Source organism: Convolutriloba macropyga, chromosome 15, assembly GCF_964194025.1.
Source record: "Convolutriloba macropyga chromosome 15, txConMacr16.3, whole genome shotgun sequence".
Taxonomy (NCBI): Eukaryota; Metazoa; Xenacoelomorpha; order Acoela; family Convolutidae; genus Convolutriloba; species Convolutriloba macropyga.
In genome coordinates, this window is record NC_134482.1 from 47,298,074 (window position 1) to 47,311,405 (window position 13,332).

General features: G+C 38.3%; 1 protein-coding gene across 1 annotated transcript in view; it reads left to right on the top strand.

Moving 5' to 3' along the window:
* The window catches only part of LOC142353900 (transient receptor potential cation channel subfamily M member-like 2), a 67,647-nt gene that overhangs the window by 18,689 nt on the left and 35,626 nt on the right, over positions 1 to 13,332 (top strand). The window contains 4 exon segments of the mRNA XM_075406129.1: positions 1,310 to 1,495; positions 11,150 to 11,351; positions 11,825 to 11,922; positions 11,925 to 12,675. Coding sequence (XP_075262244.1) covers positions 1,310 to 1,495; positions 11,150 to 11,351; positions 11,825 to 11,922; positions 11,925 to 12,675 — 1,237 coding nt within the window.

Genomic DNA, 13,332 nt, shown 5'->3' on the forward strand with positions numbered 1-13,332 from the left:
CACAAACAGAGAAGATCCAAAATTCGGATTCAAATAATTTTGGACGTTATTGGCAGAAAAACTTGATTTCCCTAAATTGTTTTCAATGGTTAACTTAGCCCTTGTCTACATTTCTGAGCATTATAGTTAGCCGACAATATTTTTGTGCAAAAATAAGTTGTTAAATTTTCAGTCCAATGCAGAGCTTTTAGTGGTCTTGAAAGCCTTTGAATGAGTAGTTGGGAAATTGTTAATTGCCTAATCAACAATTAGAGTTTGGAGACATTTTTCGCAAATTTATCACCAATAAAGCTTTCTTTCTTTTCAGTCTAATTGAAATGTTTTTTTATTGCGGTTAGTAACCGCGGGGGAATTGTGACCGCGTAAGAATTAGGGACCGGGAGTGTAGATCTTAAAACTCGGTCGTGAAATATAATGACAAACACGAGAAAAAGGACTGTTTCTATGTAACGAGCAGAAAAAAGAGCTGAAAGAAGTTAATGAAATTGATAGAATGAACTTCTTGTTACTTAGTGGTCTGTTTTTAGGGGTATATCCCATTATAACCCCCAGCTTAAACCTATAGCCCCCATTATAGTAATTATACCATAATGGAGGGCTATAACTTCATGGGGGGCTAGAAAGACCCGTTGGGAAAGACCCGTTTTCAGTGTTTTTTTAAAAAATGTTTGTGCTCTTTTAGCAGAAAAACCGAACTTTAGATTAAAAAGAGATGTAGAAATTATGTAACAGTTTTCTCTGATCGTCTTAACCCCCTCTCCCATCAATTTCTCCCCTCAATTGTTCTTCTGCCACTCGACGCAACTGCTATTTTTGATATAATAATGCGCTATGCAATATAATACGCAGTTAATCAGTGAATAAATGGGTGTCGTTGACGGAATAGATCTATTTGTTAAATGTTGTATAGATTACATGACTCTGATAAGTTTGGCAATTGTCGAGAACGGCCTATTGATATTTTTGAGAAAAGTCAAAATTTCGAAGTAACTCTAGTTGAGTCACGTAAATTTGCTTGCAACACAAACTTGAAAGTTTGAAATCTGGCTATGTATAGAGAAAACCCTGGCATTGTACTATCTGGCTTTGCCGAGATCTGGCATTCCAAAACTTGCAAGTTGTTGTTTATTCTGTTTCGGCTCTTCAAGCTTAGTGGGCATGCAACCTCTTTAAGCCCCCCCCCCCGCACTAACCTCTTTAAGCCCCCCCCCGCACGTGCTCTTTTTTACATAGTAACGTGCTATATAAAAGGGTCCATAGAAAACAATGGGGGGGAGCTGAACCGAATGAATCCCTTATTTATATGCAGATCCTAACCCCTCTGAGTCGATGGGCCGATGAGAGTTCCGAGTGGAAAAGCGACTTCCACCTCGTGAACGAACCCTACCCAAACAGGACACTCAAAATGCGAATGGTTGACGAACCTGCTGGAATCGACAAGACAGCCGACTTGATGCTTCTAGCCGACAATGCACACCCTTCTATGCCCGTTAAGGTACATCCTTAGGGTGATTCCCTTCATAACCCCCCCCCCCCATCACCCACCCAATATCCCTCAAGTATACTCGCCCCCTACAAAAATACACCCGGCAGGCACCCCGTTATGGGATCCCCAGTCAAAATCGGACGATTGTCTTGCTATATCTTGCAAGATAACCGTCCGATTTGCAAGAGTTGTTGCAAGACAACCGTCCATCTTGCAAAACTCTTGCAAGATAAACGTCTTGCAAGAAGCGCCGGAAACGTGCCTTAGCTGCTGCCTGGGCCTCATAAAAGGGGGCTATCAGTATAAGTGTCGTTCGGCTAAAGAACTCTACTACGTGATACTACGTGATATGAACCCGGATTGGGTGCAGTGGAGGCGTGGTGTGATAGAATTGATCGGACAGAACATTGTCATTCTCAGTCGTTGAATTCACAGTCTCGCAATTTTTTGTCCCAGAGTCAAATTAAAAAATCCAATAAATAGAATCATAACTGTGATGGTTTCAATGAAACATCAAGAAACTTAGAAGTTTTATTAAAGTTTCAAAGAACGAAAGAAGAACTTACCTGACGAACTTTATTGCTGTGTCGATAAGTAATGGCTACAAAACTAAACTCAATTCTAATTTTGTTTTGGCGCTATCATTATCTTATTGACCTATCAATCATATGTCAGAAGTAAATTCTCCCACCAACAGAAACCTGATTCTAACATCCACCGACCTCCAACTAATGAACTCGATTGTACCCAAGCCATATATGATTCTCATGAAATGTTGATGAAAATAGAAAGTCACCTCCGGGATTCGGAGTTAAGATCTATTCACATGCCAATCATGTAAAATATTTTTAGCTAATCTAAATTTTCTCTGTATATTTTCGCATAGATAACCACTATAAATACAAGCTAATTTTTGTATATTTTCAGTTCAAAATTTAATTTAAAATTCAACTTATTGAATTCTTTGACCCGTGTTATCAACCACGACAATGGTGTCCAGACCAGCTACAGACAGACAAATTTTGGATCTACAGAATGCAGAATCAGCTACTGCGTGGATTATGTCTTTTGTGGCGAAATGTCGCGCAGAGAAGAAAGAGGACAAGGTCAGCACCAATGGTACTGTACAGGACCTACAGGTAACCAATCTCTTTCTTAGTATGTGCGGGCAAGATGCAATTATTAAACTTAGGAGCTTAATGAGTCCTAGGAATTTGATAGACACACCGTATAAAGACATCAGATTGGCGATTCAAAATTATATTTCTCCTAAAGAGAGAGTAGTAACGGCAGAAAGGGCTAAATTTCTGTCCGTAATCCAAGGTGTAGGGGAGTCAGACGACGACTTCCTAGCACGTCTTAGAGAGGAAGCACGCTATTGTGACTTCGAAAAATTGAAAACAGCGGCCAACCCCGAAGAGGAGTTGTTAAAAATAAAGTTTATCTCAGGTTTGAGGGACCCTGAAGCAAAACTTAGACTACTAGACGGTATTAAAGCAAAACCAGCAATGTCGGTTACTGAAATGACCGAGAGCTTACAGTTCAGAAGTCAAGCAATGGCTTTTGCAAGTTCTTCATCAGGTAATAAGCCCTTTACGGCGAAAGAAGAAGTTGGGTTCAACTTCAAAAAGACTTTTCGAAAACCAAATGAAAAAATTACGACTAATAAAAGCAACAACATGTGCACTAGGTGTGGAGGTAAGCCACACTCTAGTAGACCTTGTCCAGCGCTAAGTAAGAAATGCAACACCTGTGAAAAGGTGGGACACTTCTCAAAAATGTGTAGAAGCAAACCCCAACCAAATTCAGGTAAGTACAATAAACAGAATAATTTTTGCGAAGAAGAAAATGTTTCTTCAGAGCAAGCATCTCCAGCATCGGAGATGGGAATGTTTTATACTAAAGAACAAATCTTTAGCATGTCTGTGACATGGGAATACATCTCAATAAATAACTGCAAAGTAAAAATGCAGGTAGACACAGGTGCAGATAGCACAGTGATATCATCAAAAATATGGACTGAGCTTGGTAAACCTCAGTTGGATGGTAAGATAAGACATCTCGAAGCTTATGATGGTCATCAATTAACGCTTCTGGGATCACTTACTTGTGATGTTGAGTGGAACGGAAGCAGGCTCACTCAAAAACAACTTGCAGTTGTGCAGTCTGATAAAGAATTTGGACTACTTGGTAGAGAGCTTCTACCCAAGCACGGCGTGAACAACATCACAGCCGAGCACCTACCTGCTGTGAAGGGTTTCAAAGCTCATGTGAAGTTGATACCAGGAACACAGCCAATGTTCTGCAAAGCCAGAAAAATACCTCTACCTCTTCAAGACAAGGTCACAGAGAAGCTGGAACAAATGGTCAGACAAGGCATCCTTGAACCGGTACAGCCAGGAGGAGTCACTAATGCATCTCCAGTGGTGTGGCAGAGAAAGAAGAGTGGAGAACTGAGACTTTGCGTGGACTTGAAAGTGCACATCAATGGAAAGGTCATGGATGAGGACTACCCAATACCAGACATGGAGACGATCTTCCATAACCTACATGGGGCCTCATACTTTGGCAAAATTGACCTCTCAGATGCCTACTATCAAATTGAACTTGACGAAGAAGCAAAAGATATATGCACAATCAACACATCTCAGGGACTGTTCAAGATGTGCCAACTACCTCAGGGATTGAAAAACTCTTCTTCAATCTTCCAGAATTGCATAGAATCAACACTCAAAGGAATCAAAGGTGTTGTGATCTTTCAAGACGATGTATTGGTGTATGGAACTACCAAGGAGCAGTTCGACAAGAGAATGCTTGCAGTCAAGAGTCGACTACGTGAGAAACACTTTACTATTAATGAGAAAAAATCTAACTCAAAACCAGTCGATAGCGTTAGCTTTTTGGGATACTCCATTTCAAAGGAGGGAATAGCACCAGATCCCAAACATGTTGAAAAAATAAAAAATGCAAAAGCACCAACTAACAATAAACAACTCGAATCGTTTGTTGGGCTAGCTAATTTTTACGGAAGAATGATTCCTGATTTTGCAACAAAAATGCTACCCTTAAATAACATGAGAAATAGCGATTTCTCATGGGGCAAAATGCAACAAAAAGCCTTTGAAGACATAAAAAAGAATTATGTGCTAACCCACTAGTACAGCCATATAGTCTACAAAAAGAAGCAACAGTTACTACTGACGCCTCTGAAAAACCCATTGGCGGGGTTCTTTCGCAAGAAGGACATCCAGATATATATGTATCAAGAAAATTGACTCCAGCGGAGCAAAACTACTCGAACACAGAGCGGGAAGCACTGGCAATTGTCTTTGTGGTCACAAGATTGAAGCAATTCCTTCTTGGAAGACGATTTACCCTACAGACTGACCACAAACCACTCAAATATCTCTCTGCACCAGACGAGGAGATCCCGAAGACAGCATCAGCGAGAATCACAAGATGGGCAATAGCTCTAATGGGCTTCGACTATGAGTTGAAGTACACACCAGGGGAGCAGATACCCCATGCAGATGCTTTGAGCAGAATGGATTTTGACGAAGACGAATCCGACAACGATCGAGTGTGCTTCGCAATCAATAACATCTACTTCGCTCAGAGTGATTTGGTGACCCAAGCAGAAATCAAAACTGAACTTGGAACAAACAGACTCTTCCAGGACATAATGAAACGAATCAAAAGCGGCAATTGGAAACAATGTTCAGAAGCGGAAAAAGGATTCGAACAAAAAAATGCACTTACTTTACATAATGGAATCATCTTCAGAGGTGTTGTTCCTTTCATTCCACCCAAACTACGACACTTGGTTTTAGCAAAAGCGCATGAGACACATCCCGGAAAGAATTCAACTGAGGCATCAGTCAGAATGATAATTTGGTGGCCTGGCATTACCCGAGACGTTCAACACTTTGTTAGTAAATGTAAGAAATGTCAATTGAACAGGCCTAGCCTGGGAAAAGTAGTCTCTACGTGGCCAGAAGCCGACGTTTGGGAACGGCTCCACATGGACTGGGGTTATGTTAAGGACCAAGGCAATATATTAGTAATTCTTGACGCGGGTTCTGGTTGGATAGAAGCCTTCCCCGCGGGAAATAGAACATCAGAAACAGTTAAAATATATCTTAGTCAAATCTTTGCAAGATTCGGAATACCAAAAACTTTAGTTTCTGATAATGGTCCTGAATTTGTAATTGGTGACCTAAAACAGTGGTGTGAATCACTGGGAATTAAGAAAATAGAATCACCCGTCTATCGTCCAAGAGCTAATGGAGTAGGTGAAAGAGCAGTTCAGACATTGAAGCGGGCACTTCAAGCGTGGAGTCCCAACCTTAATGTGTCATTTGGAGCATTCGTGCAAAGGGCACTGATGACACATCGCAACACTTCAAAGACGAGGTGCAAAACTCCAGTTGAACTCCTGTTGGGACGCAGAGTGAGACTACCAGCATTAGCAGATTTCGACTTGTGCGAACCCATTCTATTCAAGGCCAACGAAAACACAAAGACAGTTCCTGCTACCTTCATCATCAGGAAGGGCTTGAACGCATCTTTCATACAGCCCGAAAACTCAGCACGGACTATTCTAGTGAGCGACAACCAAATTGCGAGACTAGACGAGGACAATGTGAAAACTGAACCAGCAGTGGAGGAGACCATATCTCAATCAGAACTACAACCTCAGAACACAGATGTGGGACCTTCAGATCAAGATGAAGCTTCTGCAGCCACATCATCTGCAGAGCACCAACAACCCGAGACCTCAGAGCCTTCACGAACATCAACCAGGAACAGAAAACAACCTGACAGATTTGGAGAACCTATACCCACAAACTTGCTTAAAAAAGGAGGGAGGATGTGATGGTTTCAATGAAATATCAAGAAACTTAGAAGTTTTATTAAAGTTTCAAAGAACGAAAGAAGAACTTACCTGACGAACTTTATTGCTGTGTCGATAAGTAATGGCTATAAAACTAAACTCAATTCTAATTTTGTTTTGGCGCTATCATTATCTTATTGACCTATCAATCATATGTCAGAAGTAAATTCTCCCACCAACAGAAACCTGATTCTAACATCCACCGACCTCCAACTAATGAACTCGATTGTACCCAAGCCATATATGATTCTCATGAAATGTTGATGAAAATAGAAAGTCACCTCCGGGATTCGGAGTTAAGATCTATTCACATGCCAATCATGTAAAATATTTTTAGCTAATCTAAATTTTCTCTGTATATTTTCGCATAGATAACCACTATAAATACAAGCTAATTTTTGTATATTTTCAGTTCAAAATTTAATTTAAAATTCAACTTATTGAATTCTTTGACCCGTGTTATCGACCACGACAATAACCCATTAGTCTGACCGTAAACTATATTTTTTTTAAAAAAAATTAAACTCTGGGAAAGTAAACTAACATAAATTATCAGCAGAAGTTAAATGTTAATACAGGCAGCACTACAAAATGACAAAACTGTAAAAGAACACCTCGTTTTTTTTTCATTATCGGTTTTTTATTGAGTTTTAATAAGGAGTTAAAATCAATTAAGAATCAGTTCTTTAAAAAGTTACATCAAAAACAAAATTTTATTCAAGGGGACAGTTTATCGTGTTTGCATACAAAATTTCTATTTTGAGCGTTGATTTTTTTTTGCCAAAGTTAGGTTTAAGTTGCCGTCTGTTTTTAAAGCTAGTCGACCTAGCATCAAAATAAAACTTTGTAGCATCTGCAAAACTGGAACAATTTATGGTCATGTTGGCGTTTTGTCATTCCTACCGAGGTGGTCTTAATTGACAATAAACATGCATTTTATTGCTCTTTTTGTTGAACTTAGTTGAAATTTTACACAATGCGATCGTCGAATTGGCCGACAGGGGTTTTTAGCCGACAACCAAAAATAATTAAAAGTTAAGCCGACAAGACAACACGCTTATACACCAATAGTTGCGGTTGGATCAATTTCTGATATTTTGACCAATCATATTTGTTGAATAATCAGAACTAAGCTGTTGGTTAAATTTTCATTTTTCCTAGTCGGTTAAGCCCCCTGTCGGGCCAATGTTCCTAGCACCCTTATACATGTGTTTTCCAGAGGGATGAAAGCAAGTTTACTGTCGCAAAAGTAAAACGTAAGGAAGGGTCACTAAAAAGTTGTGGTAAGTAAGAATGTTCTGCGTGTAAAACAGTTGCATACATGTTAATACATGTAACAAAAGCAAAAGTGACGCAAATTTTGAGACGCCGCAAGGAATGGTGTCATTTTTATTCTGGTGTCAGCCAAGTTTGTTACTACCTAAAAAATGCAAAATTAAGATATAGCTATTTGTTTTTTTTTCCTTTTTTCCAAATGGGATTTCGTTTAGCTCAACCCCCCCCCCCCAAGAACGTTTAGAATACGGAGTTATAAAATGCGTGCCAATGCATGGTAAAAAGTTAACATGCTTGTGATTCGAACAACAATAACGTCTCTTCTTATTTTGTTGACTCACGCGCTTCAATTAACTTCGTATCTTATAAGAATGCTTACTCTCTACTCTATCCAAGATTTTGGCGCGAATCATATATATGATTCTACTGAAAAATTACCGATGAAACAATATTTTCTGATTTAAAAACTTTCTGATTTTTGTTTGGCTTGCAACCATCTTGGTGTAAGGTGCCTTTTGCCTTAGTTTTACCTGCGTTTTTGTTTTTTTAAGCTCTCAATTGTTGCAATTAATTTTAGTTGAATCTAACAATCCGAACAAAAATGATTATTTGTCTTACAAGGAGGCTCGGTAATGTGCGATCGCACATAAGGTTCCGACCGCGCTCATTCACATTTTTGGCGTAATTGTCTACCAAATGAGGAACAGATAGAAAACACCCAGAAATTCAATGATTTTTCAAAAAAAAACTGGTGTATGAAAAAAAAAGATAAAGCAAACAATCCTAAAGCAAACAATTCAGTAGCGTAGAAAATCACGCATTCTGTTGATGAGATCTGCCATTATTAAGAAAACAAGTCAAGACGAACAGCAAAACCAAACAACAACCACAAACATTAATTATATCCAAAACTTTGTGTTAATAAAAAAAATAATAACAAAGCCAAATTAGCTTCAGATAAAACTGAAACTAAATGATTTGATCCTCCCTACAAAAAACATGGGACCAGTACATAATAAGGCTCAGTAACAATAAGACAAAAAGAACAAAAACAGTAAAGCTAAGGAAAAATTGGCTTATATCTTTTAAAGGCAATTAATTTCAAAGTAATGAAAACCATTAAAAATCAACTGAAAACATCCCACAGTTTTATAATTACCTATACCTCCAAAAAAAAGCATTACGGATCTGTCATTATGCAATTCTTTATGCAGTTATATAAATAACAATAATTGTAGAAAAAACAAAAATTCAACTAAATCTTGCCAGATAACGCTGTCGAAGCCGTAATGCCATATTTTGCCCCTCAAATATGTTTGATTACGCCTACGTCGCGTACCGATAATTTGATATGGTACTTTTCAATAATGAGAATAGGTATAAAGTAAAAAAAAGAAAATAGAGCAAAATTATTTAATAGTTTTTTCGAAAAAAAATTTTGTTTCCAAAGTCATGAAAGCCATTAGCTACAGAAAGAAATAAATCAGTAGGTTCGTTTATTCTTTCCCTGAGGCCTGTACTTATCCAGAATACGTCTTACGTTTACAAAAAGAACATTATTTATGACAAAAATTAAAAATTTTTTTGATTTTTTGTGAAAAACCAGTAATCCAGTGTTGAAGCCAGTATAGTCATAACGAATTCTTTAAAAGCTTTAGATTTTGTCGCCCCAATCCCCTGTGACACCTTCCCTTGACAACAATGATTTCGTATGACTTGTAATATGATCTTGAAATTTCATTTTTACCTGTAATTTATCACACTAGGTAACTAATAGACAAGGAAAAGTAAAATTGCGAAATTAAAAAGTTTTTTTTCTATTTTTGAAAATAATTGTTCTCAAAGTCGTGAAAGCAACCAGCTATCTACTAAAATCAGGATATTGGCTCATCTAATCGTCCATAAAAAGCCATGCCAATCAAACTTGTCATTATAAAGCAAACCTCATACGGTTTAAAAGACAAAGTAGAAACGATAGGTAAAGACAAAATAAAAAAAAATCAATTAAAATCTTCAAGAAAGTGGTGTCAGAACCGTTGAAACCATAATCTATATCTTTAGAGATTTTTATTTTTTCAATTGCGTTCTATTTGGAACGCCAATAATATGAAATGTGAACAGTCAATAATGTGATAATGTGACCAAACCAGAAAACGAAAAAATGGGCAAATGCCTAATAATAAAAAAGAAATGTAAATTCTACTGGTATCAAAGCCAGAAAAACAAAAGTTAATGTGTAAAACCGAAGTAGCGAATATTTATTCAGTCAGTAGAAAGAAGAAGCTTTCTCTCTTCGCTGACACTGAGCCACAATTAGGCCTAAAAGGACGTACTATACTACACTTAAAAACGACAATGACAATATGAGGTCCAATTTAAAGATGAACCCCAATGTGATGGGATATACACGCATTCTAAATTTTCATGCAAGCAAACTTTTATATGAAACTCTTTGAAGTCAATTACGTGATTAGTTTTTGTGGAGTTTCAAAGAATTGGAGCTTGTTTCCAGTTTTTCTGCTTATCGCAAATGTATGTCGTCTGTTTAACCAAAGTTTTGTTTTTGCGGATTGTTTTGAAGAGTTTTTGTTTCTGTTTCAGTTGTCAAAAATTGCTATTATTAAATTATCTTTGATTTTGCATTGAAACCACGAATTGTAGTTGGCACTCTGAGGCCTGTATCACAGACTCAAACTCACCTCTAATCAGAAAATTGTCAAGAATTCCTTTTCTGATCAGAACATTTTCCATGCTTGGTCTGTACCCCGGCAATTTCCACATACTTCGCTCTAATCAGACAACTTTCCAGAATTCAATTAGCCTCCCCAGGCAAGTCCGAATGGTTATCTTGCAAGATTCTTGCAAAAAAATGGTTATCTTGCAAGGTCTTTCAGGACGATTGGGTGGGTATCTTGCAAGATTCTTCTCAAAACTCCGAGCAGAAAAAAAACGATAAAGCAAAAATCGATAAAGGAAAATCGATAAAGGAAAATTCTCGATTTCTCAAAGCAAAAACGATGCATGATAATGCAACTATCCAACTGTTATCCAACTAATACCGACCCAAAATATGCCTGATGTAGAGGTTGTGCGACTCTAATGAAGTCGCTGAAAAAATTGGCATTAATCGCGAACCGAGTAGCCGTTTGAGATAAACCAGAGTTTTGCGGTGTCTTTAAATTTCAATCAAGTAATCTTGTTTGAAACACTTAACTTGCACGTCTTAAAATGCCGGCAAATTCAAAATCTGGCACTTTATATAAGAAAAGCTGGATCTTTCCTATTACCCCCCCCCATAGCCTAGTGGGTGCATATTATTTGCATCCCCCAATTTGCGTGAGATATATTTCCATAATGATTTACTATGTAATGACACGTGCTGTATTGAGGGGGGATCCGAAAGTCTAGTATTTTAAAATCGAACGGTAACGAGATCTGGCATTTTAAAACCCTTCAGGTGCGTGTTTCCGTTATTAAATTTCCAGTTGATTTAGGTGCTGATAGAACGATGGAAAACCCCCCTCCCAGATTTCATAGTCTCAGTTGTTGGAACCTCGCATCAACTACCCCTGACGACAGAGCAGTTCAAGATATTCAAGCCAGGGTTCATCAAAGCTGTGTCTTCCAGTAACACCTGGATTATTGGGGGAGGTAGTTTGCACGGAGTTGACAAGTTGATTTCGGAATGTTTGAAAGGTAAGTTTAAAACACTCACGTGCACATTTTGAAATGCCGAAAGTCTGCAGTGCCAGAAGTTAAAAAGCCAGAAGTTGCTACTTAGCCAGAAGTTGAATTTCGTTGACTTTCGTCATTTTAAAACGTGCGCGTTTCGTGTTTTAAGCATGTTTACGTGACTCTGCAGAAGTCACTTCGAAATTCTGACTTAATATCTCGAGCCACTTCGTGGATCTCGATAAACGCCAGAAGTTCTCAGCAACTCCAAGCAGAGTCACTTAACCATTACTTAGGGTTTGATTTGTTAAAATTAAGAAACTCAAATTTGCACATTTAAAGATACTGAAATATAGAGCGTTTAAACCAAAAGAGCGTTTAAGTAAAACTCTTAATTGTTGAACAGGATAAGCAGGCCATTGTGTGAGTGTGTGTTGGGCGGGGGGGGGGGGGGTGTTCGATCTTTAAATTGTGACTTAAACACTTGTTTTGTTTAGAGCTCCAGCTGCAATCTTGGATGGGTCTGAGCTCCAAAAAACTTAACGTACTCGGAATCGTAAACTGGGATTGCTTCGAGTCCAGTCAAGCAGCTAACAAATTTTACTTCACAAATTTTACTTCGGAAACCAGTACCCGATGACTCATTTAAACCATTCCGAGAGCTTCTCGTATTTCGTCAAGAAACGAAAACCCGACTATGATTTGAAAACCCAACGTCTGTCATTTACCCTCAACCCCTTGTTCACAAGTTTCATTGCAATCCAGGGAGGTGTTAAGGGGAAAATGCACCAAGAACTCCCTCTCAGATCCTCAATTGAGAACTTTCTCTCAAACCCACTTTTGGAAAAGTCGCTCTTGGAAAACATCAGCACGATTCCTCAGACGTTGCTGGTTCTAGGAGGCGACGTTGGAACCCTGGAGCACATTGCAACGTCATTGATAAACGGGATCCCGGCGGTTTTGTGTCAAGGTTCCGGAGGAATTACCGACATCATCATAGGAGCTCTTCGAATGTCAGCCGGCAGTGCTGGACTTCTCGAATACCAAAAATACGTGATTATAAAAAGGATCCGAGACTTGATAAACCTTCCTAAAAATGACGAGCAGTTATTCTCGGCGGACTATATGGACGCGGTTACCCACGTTCGCAACATTGCAATTTGTATCCAGTTTCGAGATCTGGTCACAATTTACAGACTTGACAAACCGGTTATTGGCTCTAAGCTAGACCAGTGTATTTTGAAAAGCCTTCTGAATGGAAAGGCGGTTTCGAAGTGGGACCCGGTCTATTTAGGGCTCAAATGGGGCAAATGCGAGAAAATTATAAGAGACACACTTCTCTCGGAAGGTCAGTTTTTTATAGTTACTCTGATATGTTGTATTTTCATGTTAGATACATATAGTCTATGCGGTGAATTTTTGTAAGAAATGCGGTGAATTTGGTGGTGAATTTTTGAAAGAAATGCGATGTAAGAATTATTTTTTTTTTCAACGCATTCACTGCAATCACCGCATTTCTTACAAAAATTCATCACATTCACCGCATTTCTTATAAAAATTAGCCCAAAAACCTCGACCCGGGCACTATGGTGCCGAAAAGTTGCCTACACGTCCTGATTTTTCAAAAAGCGTCAGAAAGATTAAATTAAACAGTATTCTGAGTTCAAATCAGTAGTCTAGTAACGTGTCTTTACGCCGGTAGCTTTTTAAGGTTCATGAAAAACTAAAATTATAATATACCGAATCGAGTTTAAAATCTTTATTGGAGTCAGAAAGTTTAAATGACCTAGCTAGAGAAAACTCGCAATTTCATCTTGAGTGTCTACTAAAAGCAAACAAGCTTCTTTACTTTTTAAGTCTATAGTTAAATTGTTTTTCATCTTGAAATAGTTAAATTGATTTCATGTTGAATGCTCGTTTCTGCTCCTTAGTAACAGTGCCCCAGTAGTCTATAATATCACTGTAAATGTGACTGATTGTCGAACTTCTCAAATATAACAAGTTT